Raw genomic sequence first — 27,532 nt, 5'->3', positions numbered from 1 at the left:
GGTAAGATAAAGGAAAATCAGGACTTGACGGATCTATCCCAAGGATACTGAAGGCGGCAAAGGGAGAGATTGCTGGAGCCTCAACAGAGACCTTTGCATTCGCTTTAGCCAGAAGTTTGGTAGCAGAAGACTGGAGAATAGCCGGTGTTGTTCTTTTAAGAAGAACAACAGGGATAATCTAGTAAATTATATTTATATCAGTGGTAGGGAAGATACTTAGAGACAGGATTTACTTGCATTTGGAAAAGAATGGACTTATTAGGGGTAGTCAGCATGGCTTTATGGAGGTGAAGTCCTGTCATACAATCTTGATTGAGGTTTCTGAGGAAGTAATGAAGATGACTGATGAAGGTAAGGCAGTGGATGTTGGACTTCACTAGACCATTTAGGAAGGATGTTGTTAAACTAGAAAGGGTGCAGAAAAAAATTACAAGCATGTTGCTGGAACTGATAGATTTGCATCACAAGGAGGGGCTGTAGAGGCTGGGGCATTTGTCCCCTGGAGCGTCAGAGGCTGAGGGGTGACCTTATAGAGGTTTATAAAATCTTGAAGGGCATGGATAAGGTGAATAGCCAAAGTCTTTTTCCAAGGGTAGGGGAGTCCAAAACTAGAAGGCATAAGTTTAAGATGAGAGGGGAAAGATTTAAAAGGGACATGAGGGGGAACGTTTTCCACACAGTTGTCCGTGTATGGAATGAGCTGCCAGAGGAAGTGGTAGAGGTGGTCATTTGAAAGACATTTGGACAGGTGCATGAATAGGAAAGATTTAGAAGGATATTGAATTGGATTGAATTGAATCAAATCATGTATTGTCGTGTGTATTCAATGTAAAAATACAATGAAAAGTGTGTACCTTCGTTGTACATACACGGCACCATTCACATTGACTTAGAATAAGATAAGAAAGGAAAGATAACTTGAGAGTCCAACTTTCCTTTCCACTGCCTCAATCCCACTTACGGCTTTCCAGCTCAAGCCATGCCTCTGCCAGCGTCCCGCTCTGGGCTGCCTCACTGGCCCAAACTCGCTGCCGCTGCCTCACCAGCCCATCTCAGCTGCCTCACCAGCTTGCTCTCACCGCCGCTGCCTCACCGGCTTGCTCTTGCTGGCCCACTCTTGACCCGCCGCCATTGCTCTGGCCCACCCTCGATCCAACATCGCTGCAGGACATAACCTGCACGTTCAGCTCCCGTCATGTGGTTCCCAGTCGTGATCCAACTCCTTAGGTAGGTTTTTAAAAGAATATGGACCAAATGCAGGCAAATGGAACTAGCTCAGTTTAGGAAACCTGATTGGCATGGAAGAGTTGGATCAAAGGGTCTGTTTCTGTGCTGTATGACTCTATGATTCATTTAACAAGATCCCTCATGTTAGGCTGGTCCAGATGATTAAGTCACATGGGTTCCATACTGAGTTGGGAAGTTGGATACAAAATTGGATTGGTCATAGAAGACAGAACATAGTCGTGGAGGGGTGTTTTTCTGACTGGAGGTCTGTGATCAACGGCATTCTGCAAGGATCAGTGCTGGGACCTCAGATTTGGATGAAAATGCAGGTGGTTTGATTCGAAAGTTTGCAGACAACACGAAAATTGATGGAGTTGTGGATAGTGAAGAAGGTTGTCAAAGGATTCAACAACATATAGGTCAGTTGGAAAGTTGGGTAGAGAAATGGCAGATGGAGTTTAATCAAGACAAGTGAGACTTGATGCATTTTGGGAGGTCAAATGTAAAAGGAAAGTATACAGTAAATGTCAGGACCCTTAGGAGCACAGGAATCTTTGCGATCAAGTCCATAGCTCCCTGAAAGTGGCAACACAAGTAGATAAGATGGTAAAGAAGGCATATGACAAGCTTGTCTTTATTGGTCAGGGTACTGAGTATAAAAGTTGGCAAGTCATGTTGCAGCTGTATAAGACTTTAGTTAGGCCACATCTGGAGTATTGTGTACAGTTTTGGTCGCCACACTATAAAAAGGATATGGAGGCTTTGGAGAGGATGCAAAAGAGGTTTACCAGGATGTTGACTGAATTGGAATGTACATACTATAAAGGAGAGGTGGACAAATTTGGATCGTCTACACGAGAGCATTGGAAGCCAAGGGGCGACATGATAAAAGTATATAAAATTATGACAGGCATGGATAAAGTGTATGCTCTGAATCTTTTCTGAGGGCAGAAATGTCAAATACTAGATGGCATAGGTTTAAGGTGACAAGGGAAAAATTTTTCTTCTTTTAGACAGAGGGTAGCAGATGCCTGAAATGCATTGCCAGAGACGGTGGTAGAAGCAGATACAGTAGCATCATTTAACAGACTTTTAGACAGACCATGAACAGACTGAGTATAGAGGGATATGGACCATGTGCCAGCAGAAGGGATTAGTTTGGAATGGCATCATGGTCAGCACAGACATGGTAGGCTGAAGGGCCTGTTCCTGTCCTGTACTGTTCTATTTGCAAATTGCACTGATTATCATATGCCCGATTTGTCAACTGACAGAGCTCCAGGATTAGGTCCAACTACTGTTGGTAATCTTAGCTACTGTAGTTACCCAACATTATGGAATGTTTAGTCATCACCAATTTCACCTGGGAGTAGATTCTGGCTCATTACCTCCACACTAACAAAACTTAAAAATGGATGATGCAAAGGCACTGTTTCCTCATCCTGCTCACATTATTGTTCCAACAACTAATGATAACTATAAATAATGTAACAGAAACTAACCTGATCATTTGTGCAGATAAAATACTTACTGGAGCAAATTCATCATTTAGCTCAGGTAACACAACATCATGAGAGAGTACTGTGTGGCCTTCCATTCCCATTAACTCAGTCAGCTCATTAAATAACAGCATTTTGTCCTCCTCACTCCCATTCCATCCATTTTCCAGTAGCTTATAGAACACTTTACCAGGAGTGCTGCTTCGCTGTAGAATCACAACCTGCTAAACAGAATTTTGTCAGAAAAAAATAAACAAAGAATTCTTAAGAAAAGCACATGACCTCTCTAACTGAAAAAGTGAAATGCATAGAGTTCAGTGAAAATTATAGTTCCTTTATCCATGCTATTTTTAGAGTGAGCAGCTCTGTGACTGACCTACGGTAAAGTGATTGAAGATGTTTTGTTGTCCCTGTAATATCTTCTATAATTTAATTCAATTGTGATCAGTTTTGCTTAGAAGATATAAATTAATAAACTCCATTTTAGGCAAAGGTTTTGACAGGAACAATTACATGATACTACAGAACGTGCACCAAAAAGATCAAGCTCAGAAAGTTCAAAAACCTCATTAGAAAATTGTGGCATGGTGTCAGATACTTAAAGGGAAGAACTTTCTTAGAAGCTAGGAAGACTTCTAGATTGGACCAGAGGATTGTTTCAAACCCAAGAAACAAATGGTCAAGCAGCTTCTCACATAGGAGCTGTGAACTGAATACCAAAAGTGCATCATACAAGTTATTTCAACAGTTTTCTTGCCTAATTCCTTTATTGGAGTAATTTGCTTTGGTACATTATAACAGTGATTATATGTCAAAAGTGCTTCACAAGCCGTGAAACACTTCAGGATATCATAAGGATGTGACAGGTGCTATCAAGATGCAAGTTGTTTCATTCCTAGTCTGGGCTAAAAAGGGTTTCTGATTTTGCTTTGGAATTTGCACAACACTATCAGAGATGAATTACCTGAAAAAAAATTTAGGAGATTGGCTTAGTGTAGATTAAGCTATAAGGTTTGAAAGACCTCTATTCATTCTTTGAAGACAATTTCTCCCATCTTAAACTAACTTGTTCCATTCAACAAACAATCTTCAAATACACTCATGAAATAGTTCAAACCTACCCCCTCAGCAAACATGAAAAACACATTTTGGCAATATATTGTACTGAAACAAAAACCTGTCTAACTTGAACAGAACCTTTATTTTCTGAAGTATTAACTTTAAAACATGTGCTTAAGCAAAATAATATCTTTTATTTTAAAAAATTAAAATTTTTTTTTTAAAAATTCTATAAAGGGATACAGGCATCTCTAGATAGCCAATAAATGCTGGTCTATCCCTGAATGCTCGAGGGTTTGGTAGTTAGCAACTTTGTTGAACTGTAGTCTATGCAGTGTAGGTATACCTGCAGTGCTGTTGGTTAGGAAGTTTCAGGACTTTGACCCAACAAGAATGAATGAACAGCAATATAGTTCCGAGTCCTGATGGCGAGAGGCTTAGAGAGGAACTTGCACATGATGTTCCCATGTATGTACTGCCCTTGCATATTGGACCACAAATTTGAAAATGAAAGATTACCAACTTAAAAGACATACACGACAAAGATTTACTGATGTTGACAGTTGTGGACAAATAATTTAATATTTCAGTGACATTCTTTCATTCATTATTTTCATTTGCCTGAATACTTATTTTAAGCAAACTAAAGACAGCTAGCAGAGGAATTCCAGGCAAATGAATTGGGCCCATTGACGATCTCACCAATTATTGTTCAATAATATTAAGCACAGAAAATGCAAACAGCTCACTGCTCAATTGACAGTTGATTTTGTGCCTGGAGTTATGTATTCTGTTAAGGCTAGAGGCTCATGCAGAAGGAAAACAGAGCCATGCATCAAAATATGCAGCTTAAAACTGGACACAGTTGTTCTACTCACATTTGGTAATGGATTGTTTTGCAGTGCTGATGGGAGCAAGGCATTAACAAACGCTTGCTGACGTTCAGAATAAACGTAAACAAATTTCAATGACTCTTTCGTATTTACAGACGCGAAGGAGACAAAGGAGCGATATGCAGACTGCAACTCATCTTTCCTTTGAATGATTAGCAGGACGCAATATCTAGAGAAAAATTCAAGACAAATCAAGTACATAAATCACCACCCATTATAAAGCTTGGACAAAGTTACCATATGAAAATTTAATCTTTAAATAAATTAAGTACAAAAAATATATATTTATTGAAACTTTTAAATAAATATGGCAAATCATAGTTATCTGCATCAATAAAATCAATTAAAAGCAAAATATGGCTAATGCTGGAAATCTGAAATAAAAACAGAAATGCTGGAGAAATTCAGCAAGTCTGGCAGCATCTGTGCATAGAGAAATAGAGTTAATGTTTCACGTCCAAAGGTTCTTCTTCAGAACTCAGTTATTAATTTGGGATCCAATAACTGTGTAACTTAACAGAAACATTCTCAAAAACAGTTACAATTCGACAAAGAAGTGAAGATACTTGATGCCAGATGTCCTTAATAAAAGCTTTAAACAATGCCATGCTTGAATGCAATTTTCCACTGAAAGTAGGTGGTTGATTTTTTTTTTTAAAAAGAATGTCAAACCTCAAATATCTGTTCTGCAATGGCACAGGAAGTCTATGATACTGATTTACATGCAGTGTTCCAGTCTCTCAATAGCATCTGTGGGGTCCCTGGATTCTTGGTTGGTTTTGATTTACTTATGGGAGCAGAAAGTCAGTACCTTGAACACAAAATCTAGGCTGACACTCAGTTCATTAATGAAAGAGGGCTGCACTGAGATGCCATCTTTCAGGTGAAATATTAAATGCAGCTAAATTTTCCCTTTTAAGTGTACTTAAAAAAAATCACATGGAACTATTTCAAAAGAAAAGCAGGTTCGTTCTTCCTGACTGCTCTGCTCAATATTTGACCCTCAATCAATGTCACAAAAGGAAACCATCGAGTCATGATCACATTGTCACTTGGGAGGTTTTGTTGTGTACAACATTTGTTCCTACATCTTCTACAATATCACTGTCTATTTTAAATGAAGTGCTTAGTTAGATGTATAGGATATCCTGAAGTCAGCAAAATTGTTCTGTACATATTTAAATTCAAGTCTTTCCTTTTTCTTTAAAATTAGGATCAACTAGCATCAGGCAAACTTATACAACTTATTTAGTGGCCAGCACCAAAAGGAAAGAAACCCGTCATTGCTGCGAGAATAGTCACTTACCTTCTCTGACGACGGTGTTGTTTCAGAGGACACAGCTCCTCAAAGAGTTTCTGGCTTGTAAGGCGAGGAGCCAGTAGGTATTTGTTACGAGAAATAAAATCATCTATTATTTGTTTCTTCATTCCTTTAGCCTGCAAGAAATCACTCAAAACCATGAGTTTTTAACGCAGCCCCAAGAACACAAATGCATTTCATTTATTTTGAACAATTTTTCTTTATATTTCCTCCCTCTCTCTGCTGACTCTTGCTATGATGCCATTCAAATTCATTCTGTGTTTTGTAGCCATTACCCATCTTTGAACCTACACAGTAGCAGGGACTGTCAAAAGGTTACTCAACCACAGAAGAAATGGATAGGGATTTCTTATGCATAAAGAATAGTCATATGGGTGCAATACCAGTGGCAGCCAAGACCAATGGTGTTATATTTTGGTAAGTGACAGTATTTCAGGAAAGAGAAAATAGTGAAATGAAATGAAGGATTTGCTTTTTGACTACAATGTATTCAAAGGAAGTGAAACGAAACTCTTTTAAGACTAATTTCAAGGTTACGTTTGGGACTATTCTTAACCTTTGCTGTGCATTCTCAGAAGGTTGCACCACTTCTCCATCAACATCATTTCTCACTTTGAAAAGAAATTCAGAAAAAAAGTTATAGTACATACCTGGATGCTATCAGCTGCCTTGTCTACATTCTCCTTAAAAATCATTATGGTAGAGGCGTAACCACTTATACTGTAATAAGTCAGGATTTCATTAGTCAGCTCTATCCCAGTCTGCACAGCTCCAAATTTTACATAATCTTTGAACTGGAAGGCAATCAGCTTTGGAAAGAAAAATGTATGTCAAGAACAGCAAGTTAATCCTTTCCTGTGTTTGTCAGCATTAACCAAAAACAATTAATAGCAGTAAAAAAAATGCATTTTGCCAACAGCTTGCAGATATTTGCACTATATTCTTTATCTGCATTAGGAATGGAAGTCAAGCATTTGTAGGTTCCACTGAATATACACAATGTGTGATCAAAGTGTTGAACATTGGGAGCCAAAAATCCAGAGTCTTCAAACAGTAATTACAATAATTTTGAATTAATCAATATTCAAGTAAATGACATAAACAATTTTGAACAGCATTGCTCAGACAAATTTACAGAAAAGCAGCTTATTTCAAAATTAAAATATTGCAAGCTTCTTTTTAAAAATAACGTGCTTTAGGGTTTAAAGGAAGAATCTTCAATGTCTAAAATCAGTTGTTAAGGTTGTAAATGGCTCACTAACAATACTTGTAATTTTCTTGTTTTGTGTTTACTAAAGTGGCTTGGGTAATATTACTGCAACAGGGTTTCTTTAATATCACCGCCATCAAAAAATGGGAGGACAATTCAGTGTGGGTGTGTTCTGTAATTAAAAATGAGCATAAAAGAAAGCTGTTCCCATTATTTGATGGTGAAAGGAGAAGAAAGAGACACACAGATTTAAGGTTTTAGGCAAGAGTTGCAGAGATGAAATATGAAGAACGTTTTTATGCAGCGATTGAGTAATGATCTAGAACTGTGAGGGTGATGGAAACAAAGACAATGATTTTAAAAAGGAAATGGATGGCACTTGAGGGAAATTAACTTACAGGCCTACGAAAACAGGATTGCTTTCCAGACAGCCAACATGAACTCAAAGATTGAACGGTCTCCTTCTATGCCTTAATGAATATGTTTTGAGATTTTATTAAAAGAAACATGACAGAAAGACCATGCAAAAAAAGAGATGCCGCAAAACATTTCAGCATAATTTAGATTCTGGTATACTCTCGGTGCAAATTAAAGCAATATTTAACTGCAGTTTCACCATTATACCCTTCATTTCATATTAAAGAGTCTAAGATGCATTACCTTGTACAACAGTGGCATCGTAGACTTCTGGTGAAACGTTAGTGCACGTGGCTTGTTGTCTTGCTCCCATGAAGACAGGAAATGTACATAATTTTTGTTGGTTACCTAAAAATGTGACAATTATTTTGGTAAACTTTTAAATCCCAAGATACTGGATCCCATTTCTCCATTACCCTGTTATTTCATTATAGTTTGACAATTGTAAGCTAACATACTACCCATAACTGGAGTGCAAAAGGTAAGAATTCGAACCTTTAGTTTTGGTTGAGTAGCAATACTCTTGCCTCAGAATTGCAAGGTTGTAAGTTATAGCCCCATTCAGATTGCCACGTGTGTAACAGTCTCAGCCTCTGTGATAGTACCATTTAAAGCGTTTTGTTACAGATGAGATGTCAAACCAAAGCCCTACCTCTCTGAGATAGATTTAGAAGCTCCCATGGCACTATGCAAAGAAAAGTAATCCCAGAACAACTATAACAGACAATAGTCCTTGTCATAAATACAGTGCTGTTAAGGAACCTTGCTGTGCCATGTTTCCTATAACAGAGTAATTCATTGCTTGCAAAGAAAATCCTTGGGATATGAAAGGTGTAATATAAGTGCAAGTCAATCTTATTTATTTTCAAAAGCTGCAAAGCTGATCTGAATAATTCTGGCACCTGCACCGACGGAACAAATCCCCACTTATTTTCATTTGGCTTTGTTTCAGTGTATACTTTTTCAGTAAGGGATTTATGCATTAGTTGGAGAATGTGTGAGGTCACATGTAGCTTGCATTATTCTAATGATCTTTTAATAATCTTAAGTTTGTCAGAATTTCTTGACTGTCTCAGTACGTTTTATAACATGTAGCCAGACAGCCAATATTTCACTTTATTTGGGTAGTATTTGTAGTAATTGTAACAGGTCAGCCAGGTGGACCTCATAGAATGTTAACCTGGTCCAATCAGGGAGCCCTGGTTACAGATATAAACAGGAGTGTCAGAGGTTCTGCTCACTCAGAGTTGGCTCTGAGGAATGTGGACCAGTGTCAAATACTACACGTGTGAGAATAAAAGGTGACTTGGTGATGAGATACCGGCCCCTGTGAGATTATTTCAGTGGTGACGGGAGAAAGAAATGCTGAAGAAATTTGCACACATTTCAGTACTGTCCCTCCATTCTTAATACTTTCTTTTGATGATTTTCCCACAAAATCTTTTTGCCTAAATTATCACAACTCATTATTATACATCCTTTTTAATCAATAAATAGGTGATTATGTGATTCAAGTGAACTAATTTAAAAGATGAAAAGACAGAGAATTTTGTTTTTTTATGACGCATATGTACAGGGTACTGCACAGACATAAAATATTGCACTATAATTGGCCAAAGCATAATACCACACCAGACATTACCTTGAGTTAAATCTGTAACACAAATATCAAAACAAAAATCATTGTATTAACCATTAGAAGAACCTACACATGCTGAGCCAAAAGGCTGAGAAGTGATTTGACCATTTTGAACAGTTCAATAAAGCTGTACATTAATAGGCACAAGAAATCAGTAAGCCCTTGCTTCCTCCAAGCTGTGATTATTTGGTCACACACCTGCTCCAACAGTTTGCTTGGCAGAAGGTTGTCTACAAACTGTCTTAGGTTTTCTCGAACCACAGTGGTTTTAAAGAACGTTACTCGTCCATTGATGACTCCCACTATTGCTGGATGCTGATACACGCCAATGTGATTTAACAAACGACGCTCATACCCTGAGTCTATGACTCCAATCCCGAGCCCTGAAAATAAACAAACAAACAATTGGTTATTTATTCTCAACCACTCCATAAACATTGTCATGCTTCATTAGTTTTCATTTTGTTTCCATGCCCTCCCCCTACTCCCTCAACTGCCTCCAATTTCTACTTTCCCTCCAGCAAATATTAATCATTATTTGGGCACAGTTCCACAAGCTCTGGTAGTTCTCTAGCACTTTGCACAGGTACTTAGCCAAACTTAATATGATCCTGAACAGACAGTGTTATTCATGATGCAGTCATCAGAGCAGTCTGTTCTGCCCCATCCAATGTCAACACACAACTGATTCAAGTACTCTATAGCCAAGAATCATGAAGGCCAACTTCAGTATTTAGCTGACACTAGTTAATTCAAAACAGACCACAGATTTGGATCGGTTACAAATGCTGGCCACATACCATGAAAGAAGAAAAAAATGTATCTAAATTCTTTCTGATTTATACATCAGAACACACCAGTCAACACAGTTGCAATGTTGCACTATCAGGGTGGGTGATGGCCTAGTGGGAACATTGCTGGACTATTAATCCAGAAACCCAGCTAACGTTCTGGGAACCCCAGTTCGAATCCCACAGCAGGTGGTGGAATTTCAATCCAATAAAAAAAAACACAGAGCCTGGAATTAAGAATCTACTGGTCACCATAAAATCATTGTTGATTGTCAGAAAAACCCACCTGATTCACTAATATCCTTCAGGGAAGGAAATCTGCCATCCTCACCTGGTCTGGCCTACATGTGACTCCAGACGCACAACAACGTGATTGACTCTAAGTTGCCCTCCAAAATGCCCGAGCAAGCCATTCAGCTGTACAAATCGCTACAAAGTCTCAAAGAAATGAAACTGGACGGATCACCTGGCATCAACCTAGGCACCAGAAAAGACAATGGCGGAAACAGCCCTGTCGACCCTGCAAAGTCCCCCTCACTAACATCTGGGGGTTAGTGCCAAAATTGGGAGAGCTGTCTCACAGACTAGTCAAGCAACAGCCTGACATTATCTGCAAGGTATGATTCTGTGAGTACGACTACGTCCCAGACACCACCATCATCATCCCTGGAAATGTCCTGTCTCACTGGCAGGACAGACCTAGCAGAGGTCGTGGCACGGTGGTATACAGTCAGGGGGGAGTTGCTCTGGGAGTCCTCAACATTGACTCCAGACGCCCATGAAGTCTCATGGCTTCAGGTTAAACATGGGCAAGGAAACCTCCTGGTGATTACCATATACCGTTCTCCCTCAGCTGATGAATCGGTACTCCTTCATGTTTGAGCAACACTTGGAGGAAGCACTGAAAACGGCAAGGGCATGAAATGTACTCTGGGTGGGAGAATTTCAATGACTAGCAGTATACACATCAAGTTGTTTGGGTCCTAAAGGACACAGCTGCAAGACTGGGTCTGCAGCAAGTGGTGAGGGAACCAACAAGACGGAAAAACATACTTGACCTCATCCTTACCAATCTACCAGCTGCAGTTGCACCTGTCCATGGCAGTATCATTATGAGTGACCACAGCAAAGTCCTTGTGGACACGAAGTCCCACCTTTACATTGAGAATAACCCCCATCGTGTTGTGTTGTGTGCTAAATGGGACAGACTTCACACGGATCTTGCTACTCAAGACTTAGCATTCATGAGGCGCTGCTGGCCATCAGCAGCAGCAGAATTATACTCCAGCACAATCTGTAACCTCATGGCCTGGCATATCTCATACTCAATCATTACCATCAAGCCAAGGGATCAACCCTAGTTCAATGGAGAGTGCAGGAGGGCATGTCAGGAGTAGCACCAGGCATACCTGAAGATGAGGTATCAACCTGGTGAAGCCACCAAACAGGACTACTTGCATGCCAAACAGCAAAAGCAGCAAGGTGATAGACAACAGATCAGATCTAAGCTCTGAATGGTGGTGAACAATTAAACAACTCACGAAAGAGGCGGCTCCACAAATATCCCCATCCTCAATGATGGAAGAGCCCACCATATCAGTGCAAAAGACAAGGCTGAAGCTTTCGCAGCAACCTTCAGCCAGAAGTGCCGAGTGGATAATCCACCTCGACCTCGTCCAGTGGTCCCCAGCTTTACAGGTACCAGTCTTCAGCAAATTCGATTCACTCCATGTGATATCAAGAAACTGTTGGAGATACTGGATACTGCAAAGGCTACAGGCCCTGACAACATTCAGGCAACAGAACTGAAGACTGTGCTCCAGAACTTGCCACTCCCCTAGCCAAGCTGTTCCAGTACAGTTACAACACTGGTATCTACCTAACAATATGGAAAATTGCCCAAGTATGTCCTGCTTTCTATGTACAGGACAAATCCAACCCAGCCAATTACCGCCCCATCAGTCTACTCTCAATCATCAGTAAAGTGATGGAAGGTGACATCAACAGTGCTATCAAGCAGCACCTGATCAGCAATAACCTGCTTAGTGATGCCCAGTTTGGCTTCCGCCAGGGCCACTCAGCTCCTGACCTCATTACAGCCTTGGTTCAAACATGGACAAAAGAGCTGAATTCCAGAGGTGAGGTGAGAGTGACAACCCTTGACATCAAGGCTCCATTCGACCAAACGTGGCATCAAGGAGACTGGGCAAAACTGGAATCAGTGGTTATCAGGGGGTAAACCCTCCAGTGGTTGGACTCATGCCTGCTACGTAGGAAGATGGTTAATCATCTCAGCTCCAGGGCATCTCTGCTGGAGTTCCTCAGAGTAGTGCCCTCAGCCCTACCATCTTCAGCTGCTTCATCAATGACCTTCCCTCCATCACAAGGTCAGAAGTGGGGATGTTCAATGATGATTGCACAATGTTCTGCACTATTTGTTACACTTCAGATATTGAAGCAGTCCATGTTCAAATGCAACAAGATCTGGGCAATATCTATGCTTGGGCTGACAAGTGGCAAGTGACATTCATGCCACACAATGCCAGGCTATGACCATCATGAATAAGGGACAATCTAACCAACGTCCCTTGACATTCAATGGTATTATCATCACTAATACCCCCACTATCAACATCCTCGAGTTATCATTGACCAGAAACTCAACTGGACTCACTACATTAACACACTACATTAAGGGCAGGTCAGCAGCTAGGAATAGCTAGCAAGTTACTCATCTCCTGAATCCTCAAAGCCTGTCCAACATCTCCAAGGCACAAATCAGGAGTGATGAAATACTCCCCACTTGCCTGGATGAGTGCAGCCCCAACAACACTCAAGAAGCTTGACACCATCCAGGACAAAGCAGTCTGTTTGATAGGCACTACATCTGCAAGCATCCACTCCCTCCACCATGGACACTAAGTACACACTAGTGCTACTATCTACAAGATGGACTGCAGAAATTCACCAAAGATCCTCAGACAGTGCCTTCCAAACACACAACCACTTCCATCTAGAAAGACAAGGGCAGCAGACACATGGGAACACCACCACCTTCAAGTTCCCCTCTAAGCCACTCACCATCCTGACTTGGAAATATATCGCTGTTCCTTCACTGCCGCTGGGTCAAAATCCTGGAATTCGCTCCCTAATAGCATTGTGGGTCAACCCACAGCTGGAGGACTGCAGTGGTTCAAGAAGGCAGCTCACTGCCATCTTCTCAAGGGCAACCAGGGATGGCCAAGAAATGCTGGCCCAGCCAGCAATGCCCACATCCCACAAATGAACAGAAAAAAAATACTCTTCGGCTTTGAACATATTTCCCCTTAAAACAAAGCTTAATAATAATTCATGATACAGAGACTGACGTACCCAGAGGTTCAAACTCCTGTACCATTTCCTTCCAGATTGGCTCAATTTGAACACAGTTGAAACACCAGTCAGAAGTCACTTTGATGAGGTATGGTTTGTTGTAACTGTCTGGCACAATTTCATTCATGTATTGTGAGAAATGCAGTAGGTACTTATCATCAAATGAGTCTCTGGCAGAATTAAATTGGAATTGAAAGAAAGAGTCATCAAAGAAGAAACTGTCGTATTTATGGAAACTCCGGAAATGCTGCTGTGGATGTTGGAGATTCCCTGGTTGTCCATCCGGATTTCCGTACTTATCAAAATTTGACCTCTTTTCTTCATTTGAAAGAATCTAAAGCAAAAAGAGAGCTAATCAGTAAATATAGTGAGCTGGGCTTTCACTGGAACTTTATCGGACAGATTGGTGTTATAGTCACAACCAAAATACAGATGAGGGACTTTTTGTGCCCATCATCTTCCTATTATGTTCCTCAGAAAGTCTACGGTTTCATATTGCTGAACTTGTAATTTCTAGAAAGTTGCATATAAATTGCAATGTAAATATTAAAAATGTGTATTAATGCATTGGTTACCATGTACAGGACAAAATTTCCAAGTGTGTCAATGATTGGAAATGCTGAAATGTAGCTAACAATGAGGATAGCAGCAGTCTCCAGGAGGGCATAGATAAATTGCTGAAATGGGCAGAAACTTGATAGGTTAAATTTGATGAAGAAGCCTGAAGAGAGGCAGGATTAAAGACAAAGCCAGGAGAAATTTCACTGAAATTGACACTGGATCAGCAGACCAACATGTTCCTGCCTCCAGCGGCTTTCCTGGGGGAAGGGTCATCACCTGCAAACATGGGTAGCCAATCGGCATAATCAATTCCCTACTAGTAGTCTGATTACATACATCATCACAGGTCCCTGCTAAGTCCTAAGACGAGCCAATGCCTTGACCCAGTTTTCTGGCAGCTAGACGGAGAAGCCCCCAAGATCTCCGACAATCACTGCCGCACTGTCAGCCAAGCTGCAAAGAGATTTCTCTTTCACACCTTCACAGCTGTGGTCAGTTTTCCTATTAAATTTTAACCTCTTTAGAGGGATCATAATGAAGACACCATTTGGTTTTGACAGTGGCAGCGCCCACCTCCAACAGTGTGACAATGCTCTTTACAAAGCTGCGATCCTTTAATTGTTGCTACAGCCATTGATCTTAACAGGATGGCAGATTGGGATGGGATGGGCGGGGAAGGTCTCTTAAATTATCAACTCCAGAATAATCTTCCAGGCAGGCGCACAGACAAAGTGTGGCAAGGGCCAGGAGATTATCGCAACGCATGCTCATATTCTAAGAACAGAAGATTCCCCTTTATGATAGGAAATGGATCTGATATGTTGGCATGAAGATAGAGGATGAAGGGAAAGCTATTAAGAAAAGTCATGAAACAAGTGAGTTACTGGCACACATACCCAAGCCAGAAGGCAGTGGATTTAAATATCACGCCAGATACACAAAAATCAAGGCTTACATTCCAGCACAGTACTGAAGGAGCACTGCACTATCAGAGGTGCCATCTCTTAGGTGAGATGTTAAATCCAGACCCCGCCTGCCTGTTAGGTGGACATAGAGACTATTTCAAACAGCAGAAAGTTATCCCCAGTGTCCTGGTCAATATTTATCCTTCAACCAACAATACAAAAACAGATTATCAGGTCATTGTCATTTGCTGTTTAGGGAGTTGGCCGCTGTTGGCAGCAGTGGTCAAGCTTCAAAAAAGTACTTTATTAGCTACAAAGTACTGTGGCATGTCTGATTGTCCTAAAAGGCACTATATAAATGCAAGTCTTCCTTTTTAACCTTCAAATGCTGGGATGTACCACACCTGTAGTACATATTTGAATATTATCCAGAATTATTTATTTTCCACATGCATAAGTAAGTATTATTTATATTTATTTATTATTTATATACAGAGGCTCAACGATTATTGTAATGGTCAATAGAAACAAATTATTCAATTTAGTTCCCTTGTAGACCGTAAGGAAAGTTATCAACTGCACATGGATCCCTGAATGTGACTACAGTAGGCGCAATTCAAACTCAAAACTTCTCCCAAAAGCAGCAAGGAAATATGATGAAAAGTACAACGTATAACCCACCTCACTAGGCAACTGTTTTTGATCAATGTTGATCTTTTGTTACCAAACGATTCAGTGAACTGCTATATTTGGAAAGATATTCTAGGTTCTACCTATATAAAGAATATATATTAAATTATACTTTCTTCAAGGAAATATCCATGCAACAATGGGGAAAAAAAATCCAGAGTTTACAAAATCTTCAATTGTGCTTCAATTGTTACCCTTTGTAGAGGAAATCCTTGAAAAAATTATCACAATTTCCACTCGACATTTTGATTACCTCATATGCTTTACTAATCTGAATGAACTGATCTTCTGCCTTTGGGTCCTTATTCTTGTCAGGGTGCCTGAAATGTAAAACAAACACTAACATGACTCTTCCTGAAAGAATGCAAAATTTCAATATAGTCTCAATTCATTCTATAGCAAGATTAAAATTCTGGCATAAGAGTCTTTAACTAGCCCACTGCACAGAACCGACTTACATATTACAAAACAAAACTTGGCCTGTGTGCTTTTCTTTCAACTAATTTCCTTTACCCTTGTAAAAATACCACCTTTCATCAGGTACAATTTCACTGATGTTCCTGAAGTCTTCAAATCAAAGTGGTAATTCATTATGTAGGACTCTAGATTAAATGTCAGCACACTGTTTTCCTGTAATGTTCACCATAGGTGACTTCCATTCGGACTTTACACACATTCTTCAACAGTGCAGCAATCAGGAGCAGGAATGTTGATTCAGTTTTTCCTCTCTTGTAGCCCTAGGGCATAAAGATTAATTGCAGTGTCCCCATTGCAGCTTGAATTGAAATTAGCATAGGCCACCTGGGAATTTCAAGGAAGCACAGAAATTTATGGAGCAGGAGGTGGCCATTTAGCCCATCAAGATCGGGCCAGCCAAAAGCTATCCTGCTTAAAACTGCTTTCCAGTTCTTGGTACATTATCTTGTAGGTTGCAACGCTTCAAGTACAGATCCAAGTACGTTTTAAATGCAATGAGGGCTTCTACTCCCCACTTCAAGCAGTCAGTTCTAAAACCATACAAGCCTACGTGTCACAATATTTCTCAACTTCCCTCTATTCGATTTACCACATTTGTAGATCTTTTTCTTTTGGATATTGAACTTTCTGCTAAGAAAATAGATCCTTCTTATCCACTCTATTCAGATCCCACAATTTTTTATACCTCCATTTAATCTCTTAGCCTTTTCTGTTCCACACATAACCATCCCCAATCTATTCAATCTTTCCTCATAGCTAAAGTTTTCCAATCCTGGTGATATTCTTGTATATCTTCCCTCCACCCATTATAGCATACTTACATACTTAATAATGCATTCACTCTCTAAGCTAGAGAGCTCCAATAATATACAACATGCATTAAGCACCATGCGAGGAATATTTTAAACTTCTTTTAATACCATGTCATACCTTAGTTTAGCAGCTAGTATTACAGAGTCTATTACACAGAGGATAAAAAAAAGCTTTGAACTGATTACAAGAGTATTTGGATTAAATCAAATTGTGTTTTAAAATTCACAAATGGTCCAGTGCTTTAACAAACCAACATTTCTTTTGTTCAGAGCATTTACAGACCTTACAGTCTACAAACATTATAACAAAAGAGTTTCCTGGAGTTTGTATTTCCAAGGCCAGCAAATTATATCTTATGCCTTGGCGCCATGTCACTGGCCTGTATTATTTACGATTTGTTTAAGACATCAAACTAAAGTTATAAACAGGAACACTTCAGTGAAGAAATACAGTTGCTGGATGTACAGTCCATATACGTTTCTTTTAAATTTAATACAGGCAGAAACTCACCACTCCCGAGCCAGTTGTTTGTAAGCTTTCTTTATTTCTGCTTGGGTTGCAGTTCGACTGATTCCCAACGATCTGTAAGGATCAAATTCTATTCCATGGTGGAGAGGAGTGTTCAGCAGAAGGACAAAAAAAACCAACCTTCCACAGGAAGCCAATCGTAAACCAGCCATTCTGAAAATGTGATTTAAATAATACATATTATTAGCAATGGTTCATAATAATCCTTCCTCAGTATCCAAGCTGAGCCATGTGGAGTATCTGAAGTAGGTCAAAATGATTTAGGGCATCAAAAAATATTTTCATTCATATGCTGGATTTCAAAAATCGATATGTCCACTTCCTACTGAAAACATTTATCATAATGACATCTGATGGTAAATTAGGAAGACCAGCAGGTACACAATATCTTCAGGATAGCCAGCTCTGTATGAAGGAACCTAGGAAGATGCTTTAAAGAACAAAAATGGAACTGCAGCAATCTGGTCAAAACAAACTATTAATTTGAAAACGGCACACAGCCTTCGACTACAGTTCGCATTCTAAGGAGAAACTGTCACTACCAATTACAAACTTATGCAAAAATGCTGTTAAAATTAATAATCCACCTGTAAAACTGATACTTATTAAGGTAATTGGCCCTCAATGTAGGTGCAGTGACTTTAAAGGTTAGGAGGATTTGAAGAGTATAAAGCAGAAATAAGGGATTCACTTATTTCCTTCCCTCTTCTCTTGATTTTAAACCTGTGGCACTGTGGTAGCATTCGTACATTCAAGCCAGAAGCTCCAGGACTGAGTTCCACTCCAGGACTTGATGGCTATGGGTGATGCATCAATAACTTGGACAAACAGATTATTAACCTGTAAATCCTTCCAGTACACCTATGACGGGCAGTCAGAGTGGGAGAGTTTCCTATTCAGCCATGACTGATATGGAGTGGTGCTTCTGAAGTTATAGCCTCTGGTTTCAGGCTAGCAACCTGTTCCAGGAAAACTAACTACGAAATCAGACACAAGCTCACGCTTTTTGTGCCTTACATGCCATTATAAGACCATAAGGCGTAGCAGCAGAAGTAGGTCATTCAGCCCATCAAGTCTGCTCTGCCATTCAATGGGATCATGGCTGATCTGATAATCTTCAGCTTCCTGCCTTTATCCCATAACCTTTGATCCTCTTACAGATTAAAAATCTCAGCCTTGAACATATTTAATTTCTGAGCCTCAACTGCCCTCTGTAATAAAGAATTCCACAGATTCACCACCCTCTGAGAGAAGCAATTCCTCCTTGACTGTCTTAAATATGCGACCCCTAATTCCGAGATTATGCCCTCTGGTCCTATACAGGGAAATAATCTTTCAGTATCTACCCTGTCAAGTCCTCTAAGAATCTTATATACTTCTGGGAAAACTCTTCCTTTCCAGATTAGGGTTTCATATGCCTCAGAAGGTTTCCTAAACAGGTGCAGTACCTTAAATTTGCCAACCTTGGAACCTGAGACTTTGCTAAAATTCAGATTTTCCCAGATTTTGGGTGTACCTCCTATACAGTGACTAAACAAAATAAAGACCCTCAAGCAAATACTAAATTGGGATTCAGGTTAACCCCAAGGTAGGCGCTTCTATCGATGTTTCTTTGGGCCCAGAACTGACATGCAAATAAAGGAGCAACGTGTCAAAAACTGATCATCCTCTCTGGATGCAGATGTCAGTAGTGATCCTGAGGCTGGTGAAACCATATTGCATTCTCCAGCAGTCATGTACTTCTCTCACCCCATCGCCATCCACTCAATCATATTTGATTGCTCCCTGGTGGAGAAGAACCAAAACCACAGAAAGTCCAAGGAAAAGATCCCCCTAGAAGACTGGGAGTAAAAAGCTGAAGCTCCTCTTAATGCAGGAGATAATCTGGACAAAGCCAAAATGAAGGAAGACAACTGGGGAAAAAGACTGAAGTGCAGCATAATTAATAATACAGACCATGAACCTAAACCAGACCCTGACTGTGCCATTTCAAAAATGTTTGGTTCCTGGACAACTCTGGTTTTTAGACTACCAGATTTCAGGTACTGTACCTGCAGTTAACATCTGCATGTGGGCAGTGTTAGCAGGCTACTCAACTAAACTTATTTATAATCACATACTGATGCTTTCCAGCAATTTAGGAACCTTGGTTGATTTTTCCATTCTTAGCCGAGATTCACTAAGTTTGATTGCAGCACCGATTGCTAGGACCAACCAAATCAAATAATGAGTCAGTTTCAAACCAGAGGCCTGCCTGGTACAACAGCTCAGCTACTCAATGGATAAACACAGAGGTTACTAAGATTACTGGATAAAGATTCAATCTGCTCAGTTCTACACCTGAATATGAAAAAGAGGCATTACGTGCAAGATGGGTATTTTCCTGCATAGGCAGGATATATTGCATGGTAGTGAGTTAAGGATGTTTAATGCCCAACTGGCAAAAACTCTCTTAAAATCATTCTAGGGGACATGGGCATTGATGGCTAGGCCAGCATTAGTGCCCATTCCTAATTGCCCACTTAAAGGTGGTGGTGATCTGCCTTCTTGAAGCACTGCAATCCTTGGGGTATACACTTACAATACTCTTTGAACGGGAATTCCAGGATTACAGCAACCACCTTAAATCATCCAATATATTAAACATATTTAAAATTACAGCTATTCAAATGAAAACAATCAGGTACAATGAGTAGCTGAAACACACACACTATAAGATCCTAGGTTTCATTCCAGGTTCTGCTGTTAGATTCCTAAATTCAATACAATTGGTACAAGTGCACTGTCTTAATGATGGGAGAATAACTCTACTACTGATTATCAGCAGCTCCTGCTGGAAGGTGTATGGAGCGGTGAGAACAGGACTAGATGGGGTCAGCTGTCATGCAACGTAATGTTCTGTGCATACTCACAGTCTGGACTCACACACGATGAAAGGCTACATGGACACAGTGCCAGAGGACAACCAGCTGCCATTGATCTGTACACCAGCTCGAAGCCAAGAAGGGAGCAAAATCTGAAGGATAGTGAAAAAAAAACTGGGATTACTCAAGAACCTAAGATTTAAAAACAGGGGCAAGTTATGTAACAACTATTATTTTTCTGAATACAGAATCCTTGCTCCCCTTGATACTGTCCTATTCTAGGCGCTCCCTCCTGCTGTATTCCTGGCCTGTCATTTGTCCTATTGTATTCACATGAAGCAGGTCGGCGTTGCGCTGACTGAGGGAAGCCGTCTCACCCCGGGCTTTTCCTCGTACCGCTCACACGCGCTGACCCTAGTCGATACCAAAAGCGATCCTGGAATCGGTCACATTTTACACAAACGAAACCGCCAGACCGGTAAAAATTAAGGAAAATAAACAGCTCATTCCCTCATTGACGCGAACTTCCGCTTTTGCGCGGTCGCCTCCCCGGCCCCGCTCCCTAAAGGGGTTGCTATAGTTTCGGGGCCTACATCAAAATCGAGCACAATTAAAGCCTGTGAGGTTCATATCACTCTGATCCAAACAAAACATGTAAAGTGTCATTCTCATTTTAAGAAACAACTTTTCTTTTTTATGTCACTCATTTCTGGTTGAAATTAATTTACACATGTTGTGATTCTTTTTTAAAATAAAGTCAACTTTGAACTAGCTTGCAAGATTATCATGAGTGATGAAAGCAACATTTTAATAAATTTTATTAATCCCACCTAGAGAGATAAACATTAGCGTTCAGTTTATTTTCCCTTTCGTCCCTGAGGCACTGCTTAATCAGATGCTATTTCTGCATTCTAATGCTTAATAAGGTCATTGTTTGCAGATCATTTGACATTTTTATTTCCATGCTGTGATGAAGACTTTCCTGATGAATATCCTCAAAGTGCCTTCTCAAATTTGAACGTTGATTATCATCTCGTTCTATAGTTTAATTTCAGGCAATTACATTTATAGAATATTGCGTAGCCCAGAAACAGGTCATTCAGCTCAATCTTATTGACAAATAACTTTAATTCCTTCCTGTCCGTTGTTATTCTGGGCCCCTAACACAGAATCATAGAATTTTACAGTGCAGAAGGTGGGCCATTTGGTCCATTGTGTCTGTACCAGCTGCTAAAAGAGCTAGCCATCTAATCCCATTCTCAAGCCCTTTTTCTGCAGCCCTCTAAATTTATCACTTTCAAATATATACCTAGTTCTCTTTTAAAACCTCCCATGGAATTCGCCTCCACCACTTTCCAAGGGAGTGCCTTCCAAATCCAAGCAACTCTCTGAGGAAAGAAGTTTCTCCTCATCTCTTTCCTAGCCCTATTTCTGACAATCTTGAAATTATTATCCCCAAGTACTAACATAGCAACAATTTTAATAGAATATCCTTTATTTTTCCAATTAACCTGTTCAGATATGTTATTACACACCAACAAACACAGAAGATGCTGGAAAAGCTCAGCAGGTCTGGCAGCATCTGTGAAGAGAAATCAGAGTTAATGTTTCGGGTCCGGTGACCCTTCCTCAGAGCCTTTTGTGGACTGCCTCTAACGCCAGTATATCTTTCCTTAGATAAGGGTACCAAAATTGTTCACAGTATTCTAGCTGTGGTCTGACTAGTGCTATATGTAGTTTTAGCAAGACCTCCCTATATGTATACTCTATTCCTTTTGAAGTAAAGGCCAATATTCCATTTGCCTTCCCTATTACCTTCTGAACTTGTTTGCTAGTTTTTTCTGATTCATAAATGAGGAGTCCAAAATTCCTCTGTGCTGTAACTTTTTGCAGTCTTTCTCCAATTAAATAATATTGAGCACCTCTATTTAATTGAGTCCATTTGCCTAATAAGAGATGGGTGATTACATTGACAGGCAGCATTCCCATGTAGGTGCAGCATAATGACATGTACTTTGTGGCTACCCAAGCATACTTTATTTATCGCTAATATCTATTTTCGAATCAGTGCCGAGTCTGTGAGGAAGCAATCCTTGAGTTAGGAGAGATAGAACTTGCAGAACAAGGGACCTAGACTGAAAAGTCAAGATTCAAGGTAAGAGGGAACATTGCTTCTAGTTCCTTGCTTCGCTGATGTCATATCTGAAGCTTCATGTTGTTTGAATGATAAAGATAACTCACAGAATAAATAACACATGAATGGAATAAAATCAGATGTGCTTCTGCTTTGCCTTTTGTGTATTGTACCTTTTTAATATTAAAACAAAGACACAGGTGAAATAAATACACTCCTTACACCCCTCATTCTCACTAAATCAAAAACTGATTGCTTTATCGTGCATGGGTTTGGAAATAACATGTTAAATGTCAGTTGATGACATCATCTTGTTCAGTGAAAAAAATCTCCTGGAACAGTTTCCTTCTGGGTTGGCAACCTCAACATCCGGAAAGACCACTGTCTAATGTCTTTCTGTCAAAGTACAATGGGAGTCCATTCAGTTATCAGGCCCCCTCAGTGCCTCAAATGTATGTGTAAGTATAACATTGTGTAAGTAAGAAATGCCTTGGGTTTTTTTACAGCTATAGGGAATACCAAATTCCAATGTTTGTTTATTATTCATGTGCAAAAACTGTTCAGAAACACTTCAGTAACTGTGTATGTATATAAAGATATCTTATGAATAAAGTATATTTTTGCAATTTAAAAAAAATCAGGAAAGAGGGTAGTAAAAGCCATCTGAGAACCACCCCTGCTCTTGCTGATCACCCGACTCCTTCCACTGTCCTCCCTTCTGACTCCCACCCTGCAAGCCAACATCACTCACCAGTAGCCTGCGGTTGAGTGGTTAGATAAGGCCTTGGGTATATGTTGAACTGGCAGCAAACAGCGCTTATCTGCTGGCAATACAGTTAGAGTTGCCAGTCCCTGATTAGCAGCTCATCCCGTGCTGTATGCCTTTATGACTCTATGACCCTATCTGCTACTGGGGTCTTCTATCCTGGGGTAGGCCAGCCATTACCCAATTAATGGCACTTCATATTGTAGGCTTTCCAAAAAAGCTGGTAGCATGCAGTTCTCATCAGCTGTCCAGTCAGTGAGCAAGATCTCTGTCACACTATATTTCCTAAAGTCTATTTCTTAATTTCATTCCTCTAGAAATGAACTGCTGTGCTTTATTTGCTTTTCTATAAACTTATGAACTTGCATTAATACTTTTAGTGATCTGTGTTCTGTTGCTTTGCTACTCCATATTATTTATCAAGAATTGTGTTTTTATCTTTGATTATTTTATATACAACTATTTCAACCATCTTGAAATTTGGTCAAGAAAAAGAAGGAAGCATATGTCAGCTATAGACAACAGGGATTGAGTGAATCACTAGAAGAGTATAAAGGCAGTAGGAGTATACTTAAGAGGGAAACCAGGAGGGCAAAAAGTGGACCTGAGATAGCTCTGGCAAATAGGGTTAAGGAGAATCCAAAGGGATTCTACAAATACATTAAGGACAAAAGGGTAACTAGAGAAGAGATGATGGCCCCTTAAAGATCAGCAAGGCCACCTATGTGTGGAACTGCAGGAGATGGAGGAGATACTAAATGAGGATTTTGCATCGGTGTTTACTGTGGAGAAGGATATGGAAAATATAGAACGTGGGGAAACAAATAGCAACATCATGAAAAATGTCCATATTACAGAAGAGGAGGTACTGAACATCTTAATACACATAAAGATGGATAAATCCCTGGGACCTGATCAAGTGTACCCTAGAACTCTGTGGGAAGCTAGGGAAGTGATTGCTGCGCCTGTTGCTGAGACATTTGTATCATTGATAGCCACGGGTGAGGTGATGGAAGACTGAAGATTGGCTAACATTGTGCCACTATTTAAGAAAGACAGTAAGGAAAAGCTAGGGAACTATAGAGAGGTGAACCTGACATTGGTGGTGGGCAAGTTGTTGGAAGGAATGCCGAGGGACAGGATTTATATGTACTTGGAAAGTCAAAAACTGATTAGGGATTGTCAACATGGCTTTGTGCATGGGGAAATCATGTCTCACTAACTTGATTGAGTTTTTTGAAGAAGTAATGAAGAGGATTGATGAGGGCAGAGTGGTGGATGTGATCTATATGGACTTCAGTAAGCAGTTCGATCAGGTTTCTCACGGTAGACTGGTTAGCAAGGTTAGATCACGCGGAATACAGAGAAAACTACCTATTTGGATACAGAACTGGCTCAAAAGGAGAAGACAGATGGTGGTGGTGGAGGGTTGCTTTGCAGACTGAAGGTCTGTGACCAGCGGTGTGCCACAAGGATTGGTGCTGGGTCCACTGCTTTTCGTCATTTATATAAGTGATTTGGATGTGAACATAGAAGGTATGGTTACTAAGTTTGCAGATGACACCAAAATTGGAGATGTAGTGGACAGCGAAGAAGTTACCTCAGAGTACAACGGGATCTTGATCAGTTAGTCTAATGGGCCGAGGAGTGGCAGATGGTGTTTAATTTAGATAAATGTGAGGTGCTGCATTTTGGAAAAGCAAATCAGGGCAGGACTTATACACTTAATGGTAAGGTCCTGGGGAGTTGTTGAATGAAAAGACCTGGGAAGTGCAGGTTCATAGTTCCTTGAAAGTGGAGTTGCAGGTAGATAGGATAGTGAAGAAGGTGTTTGATATGCTTGCCTTTATTGATCAGTGCATTGAGTAAAGGAGTTGGAAGGTCATGTGCCGTTTGTACAGGACATTGGTTTGGCCACTTTTGGAGTATTGCGTACAATTCAGATCTCCCTCCTATAGGAAGGATGTTGTGAAACTAAAAAGAGTTCAGAAAAGATTTACAAGGATGTTGCCAGGGTTGGCGGGTTTGAGCTATCGGGAGAGGCTCAATAGACTGGGGTTATTTTCTCTGGAGCATCAGAGGCTGAGGGATGACCTTAGAGAGGTTTAAAAAGTCATGAGGAGCATGGATAGGGTAAATAGGCAAGGTCTTTTTCCCGGGATGAGGGAGTCCAAAACTAGAGGGCATAGGTTTAAGGTAAGAGGGGAAAGATTTAAAAGGGACCTAAGGGGCAACGTTTTCATGCAGGGTGTGGTGCATGTATGGAATGAGCTGCCGGAGGAAGTGTTGAAGGCTGGTATGATTACAATAATTAAAAGGCATCAGAATGGGTATATGAATAGGAAGGGTTTAGAGGGATATGGGCCAAATGCTGGCAAGTGGGACTAGATTTATTTAGGATATCTGGTCATCATGAATGAGTTGGACTGAAGGGTCTGTTTCTGTGCTGTATATCTCCATGACTCTGTGACTCTATCCAAGTTTATTTCTTCCAACTGCCATCACATTAAAGCCAGCACTTTTATCCTCCTCCAACTCACTTCAAAATGGTAATCCCAAATTTATTTTTAACTGCAACAATTCTTTCACCACCACCACCTTCTCAACCTGGCCCACTATGGTTAATATTGGTAATCTTCTTCTACTCCTAATCCTAAACAAATGTCCCAGCTTATCCTGCACAGCTCCTACGCATTTCCACCTTATGTTTCCTTTCCTCCTCCTTCATTATGATCCATTTTCCCTCTTTCTTCAGTACAAATCCTATGAGTCTTTTTGGGAATGATTCCAATCTCTGCATTTACAAGATTGGAATTCCAGTTCTTGCTCTTACATCTCTCAGAAAATGCTGACTATTAGCACGCTGTAATGTGAAACCAGTATACTCTGTTCTAAGAATACACTGGTTTCACAGCAGGGGAGGCTAAGATAGCCTTGATTTTTAGTCAGTGTTCCCTGTTACACATTGCTGTCAGTTCAGAAGTGAAGGAAGTTGTAGCTGTTTCAGGGACTCGGAGGCAAGATAGTTACATTAAAAATGTACAGGGTCTTTTAGTTTTTATAACATGAAGAGTCACAGAGATATACAGGATGGAAACAGACCCTTCGGTTCAACTCATCCATGCCGGCCAGATATCCTAAATAAATATAGTCCCATTTGCCAGCATTTGGCCTATATCCCTCTCAACCCTTCCTATTCATATACCCATCCAAATGCCTTTTAAATGTTGTAATTGTACCAGCCTCCACCACTTCCTCTGGCAGCTCATTCCATACATACGCCACACTCTGTGTGAAAAAGTTGCCCCTAAGGTCCCTTTTAAATTTTTCCCCTCCCATCTTAAACTTATGACCTCTAGTTTTGGACTCCCCCACCCAGAGGAAATGTCCTTGTCTATTTACCCTTTCCATGCCCCTCATGATTTTATAGACCCCTATATGGTCACCCCTCAGCCTGCAACCCTCCAAGGAAAATGTCCCCAGTCTATTCAGCCTCTCCCTATAGCTCAAGCCCTCCAACCCTGGCAACATCCTTGTAAATCTTTTCTGAACCCTTTCAAGTTTCACAACATTCTTCCTATAACAGGGAGACCAGAATTGCACACAGTATTCCAATAGTGGCCTAACCAACAACCTGTACAACTGCAACATGACCTCCCAATTCCTACAATCAATGCACTGACAAAGAAAGGCAAACATACCAAACGTCTTCTTCACTATCCTATCTACCTGCGACTCTACTTTCAAGGAACTATGAACTGTACTCAATATGAGAGTATCCAGAGTTTCAAAGTCAGTTCCTACACATTAATGACCCTCCACTCTGTCTCTCCATTGTTTCCTTCAAACCGACAGCCTCTGCACTGTCTAGCTATTATTCAATTCTGGGTGAGTGGCAACTTCCTGTAACTCAACATTAGAATCAATTAGCTTTGGGGCCCCAAGGTAGATTCTGCTCTGACAGAATATGGAGACTTTTAACCCTCCAAACACACTGTGGATTTTTAAAAAAATGTAAACCTGAACCCAACCCACTTCAAATATATCATATTTCATTTTTACCAGGGCAACATGTATGGGATTGAACAATCAGCTCACTCCCAGGACAAATTAAGGCTGTTTGCCTCACAAATAATGTGTGTTTTTTTCCCAGGTTTAGCTCAGTTTCCATGCCTTTCCAGCAATGTTTGAGGGCTGCCCTTTTTCGAGCTCATGAATCCCTACCCCTTCCCTGGATTCCTACTGTCACCCCCTACCACATCCCAGGATCAGTGACCTGCTCCTTCAACTCTGCTCCATTGACTCACATCACCCCTACCTCCCATCCCAACCACCCACCATGATGTTATGAATGTTATCAGTATCC

General features: G+C 40.4%; 2 protein-coding genes across 6 annotated transcripts in view; one reads left to right on the top strand and one right to left on the bottom strand.

Moving 5' to 3' along the window:
- dnajc16 (DnaJ (Hsp40) homolog, subfamily C, member 16) overlaps positions 1-20,841 on the bottom strand; it is a 35,205-nt gene extending 14,364 nt beyond the window's left edge. Inside the window, exons 1-11 of one of the 4 annotated variants that reach the window (XM_048615006.1) lie at positions 20,644-20,841; positions 20,315-20,418; positions 17,385-17,555; positions 15,838-15,904; positions 13,429-13,762; positions 9,464-9,648; positions 7,870-7,974; positions 6,650-6,808; positions 5,985-6,115; positions 4,664-4,847; positions 2,759-2,950 (exon numbers count right to left, since the gene is read on the bottom strand). In XM_048615006.1, coding sequence (XP_048470963.1) covers positions 2,759-2,950; positions 4,664-4,847; positions 5,985-6,115; positions 6,650-6,808; positions 7,870-7,974; positions 9,464-9,648; positions 13,429-13,762; positions 15,838-15,904; positions 17,385-17,554 — 1,527 coding nt within the window. In that variant the 5' untranslated portion in view covers position 17,555; positions 20,315-20,418; positions 20,644-20,841. The remainder of the gene's footprint in view (positions 1-2,758; positions 2,951-4,663; positions 4,848-5,984; positions 6,116-6,649; positions 6,809-7,869; positions 7,975-9,463; positions 9,649-13,428; positions 13,763-15,837; positions 15,905-17,384; positions 17,556-20,314; positions 20,419-20,643) is intronic. The other 3 variants (XM_020527845.2, XM_048615004.1, XM_048615005.1) reach the window with 3 other exon arrangements.
- The window catches only part of micos10 (mitochondrial contact site and cristae organizing system subunit 10), a 401,440-nt gene that overhangs the window by 237,598 nt on the left and 136,310 nt on the right, over positions 1-27,532 (top strand). The window lies entirely within an intron of this gene.

This window comes from Rhincodon typus, chromosome 31 (assembly GCF_021869965.1).
Source record: "Rhincodon typus isolate 14 chromosome 31, sRhiTyp1.1, whole genome shotgun sequence".
Taxonomy (NCBI): domain Eukaryota; kingdom Metazoa; phylum Chordata; class Chondrichthyes; order Orectolobiformes; family Rhincodontidae; genus Rhincodon; species Rhincodon typus.
The sequence above is the reverse complement of the archived record's forward strand: the minus strand, read 5'-3'. Positions and strand labels throughout refer to the sequence as shown.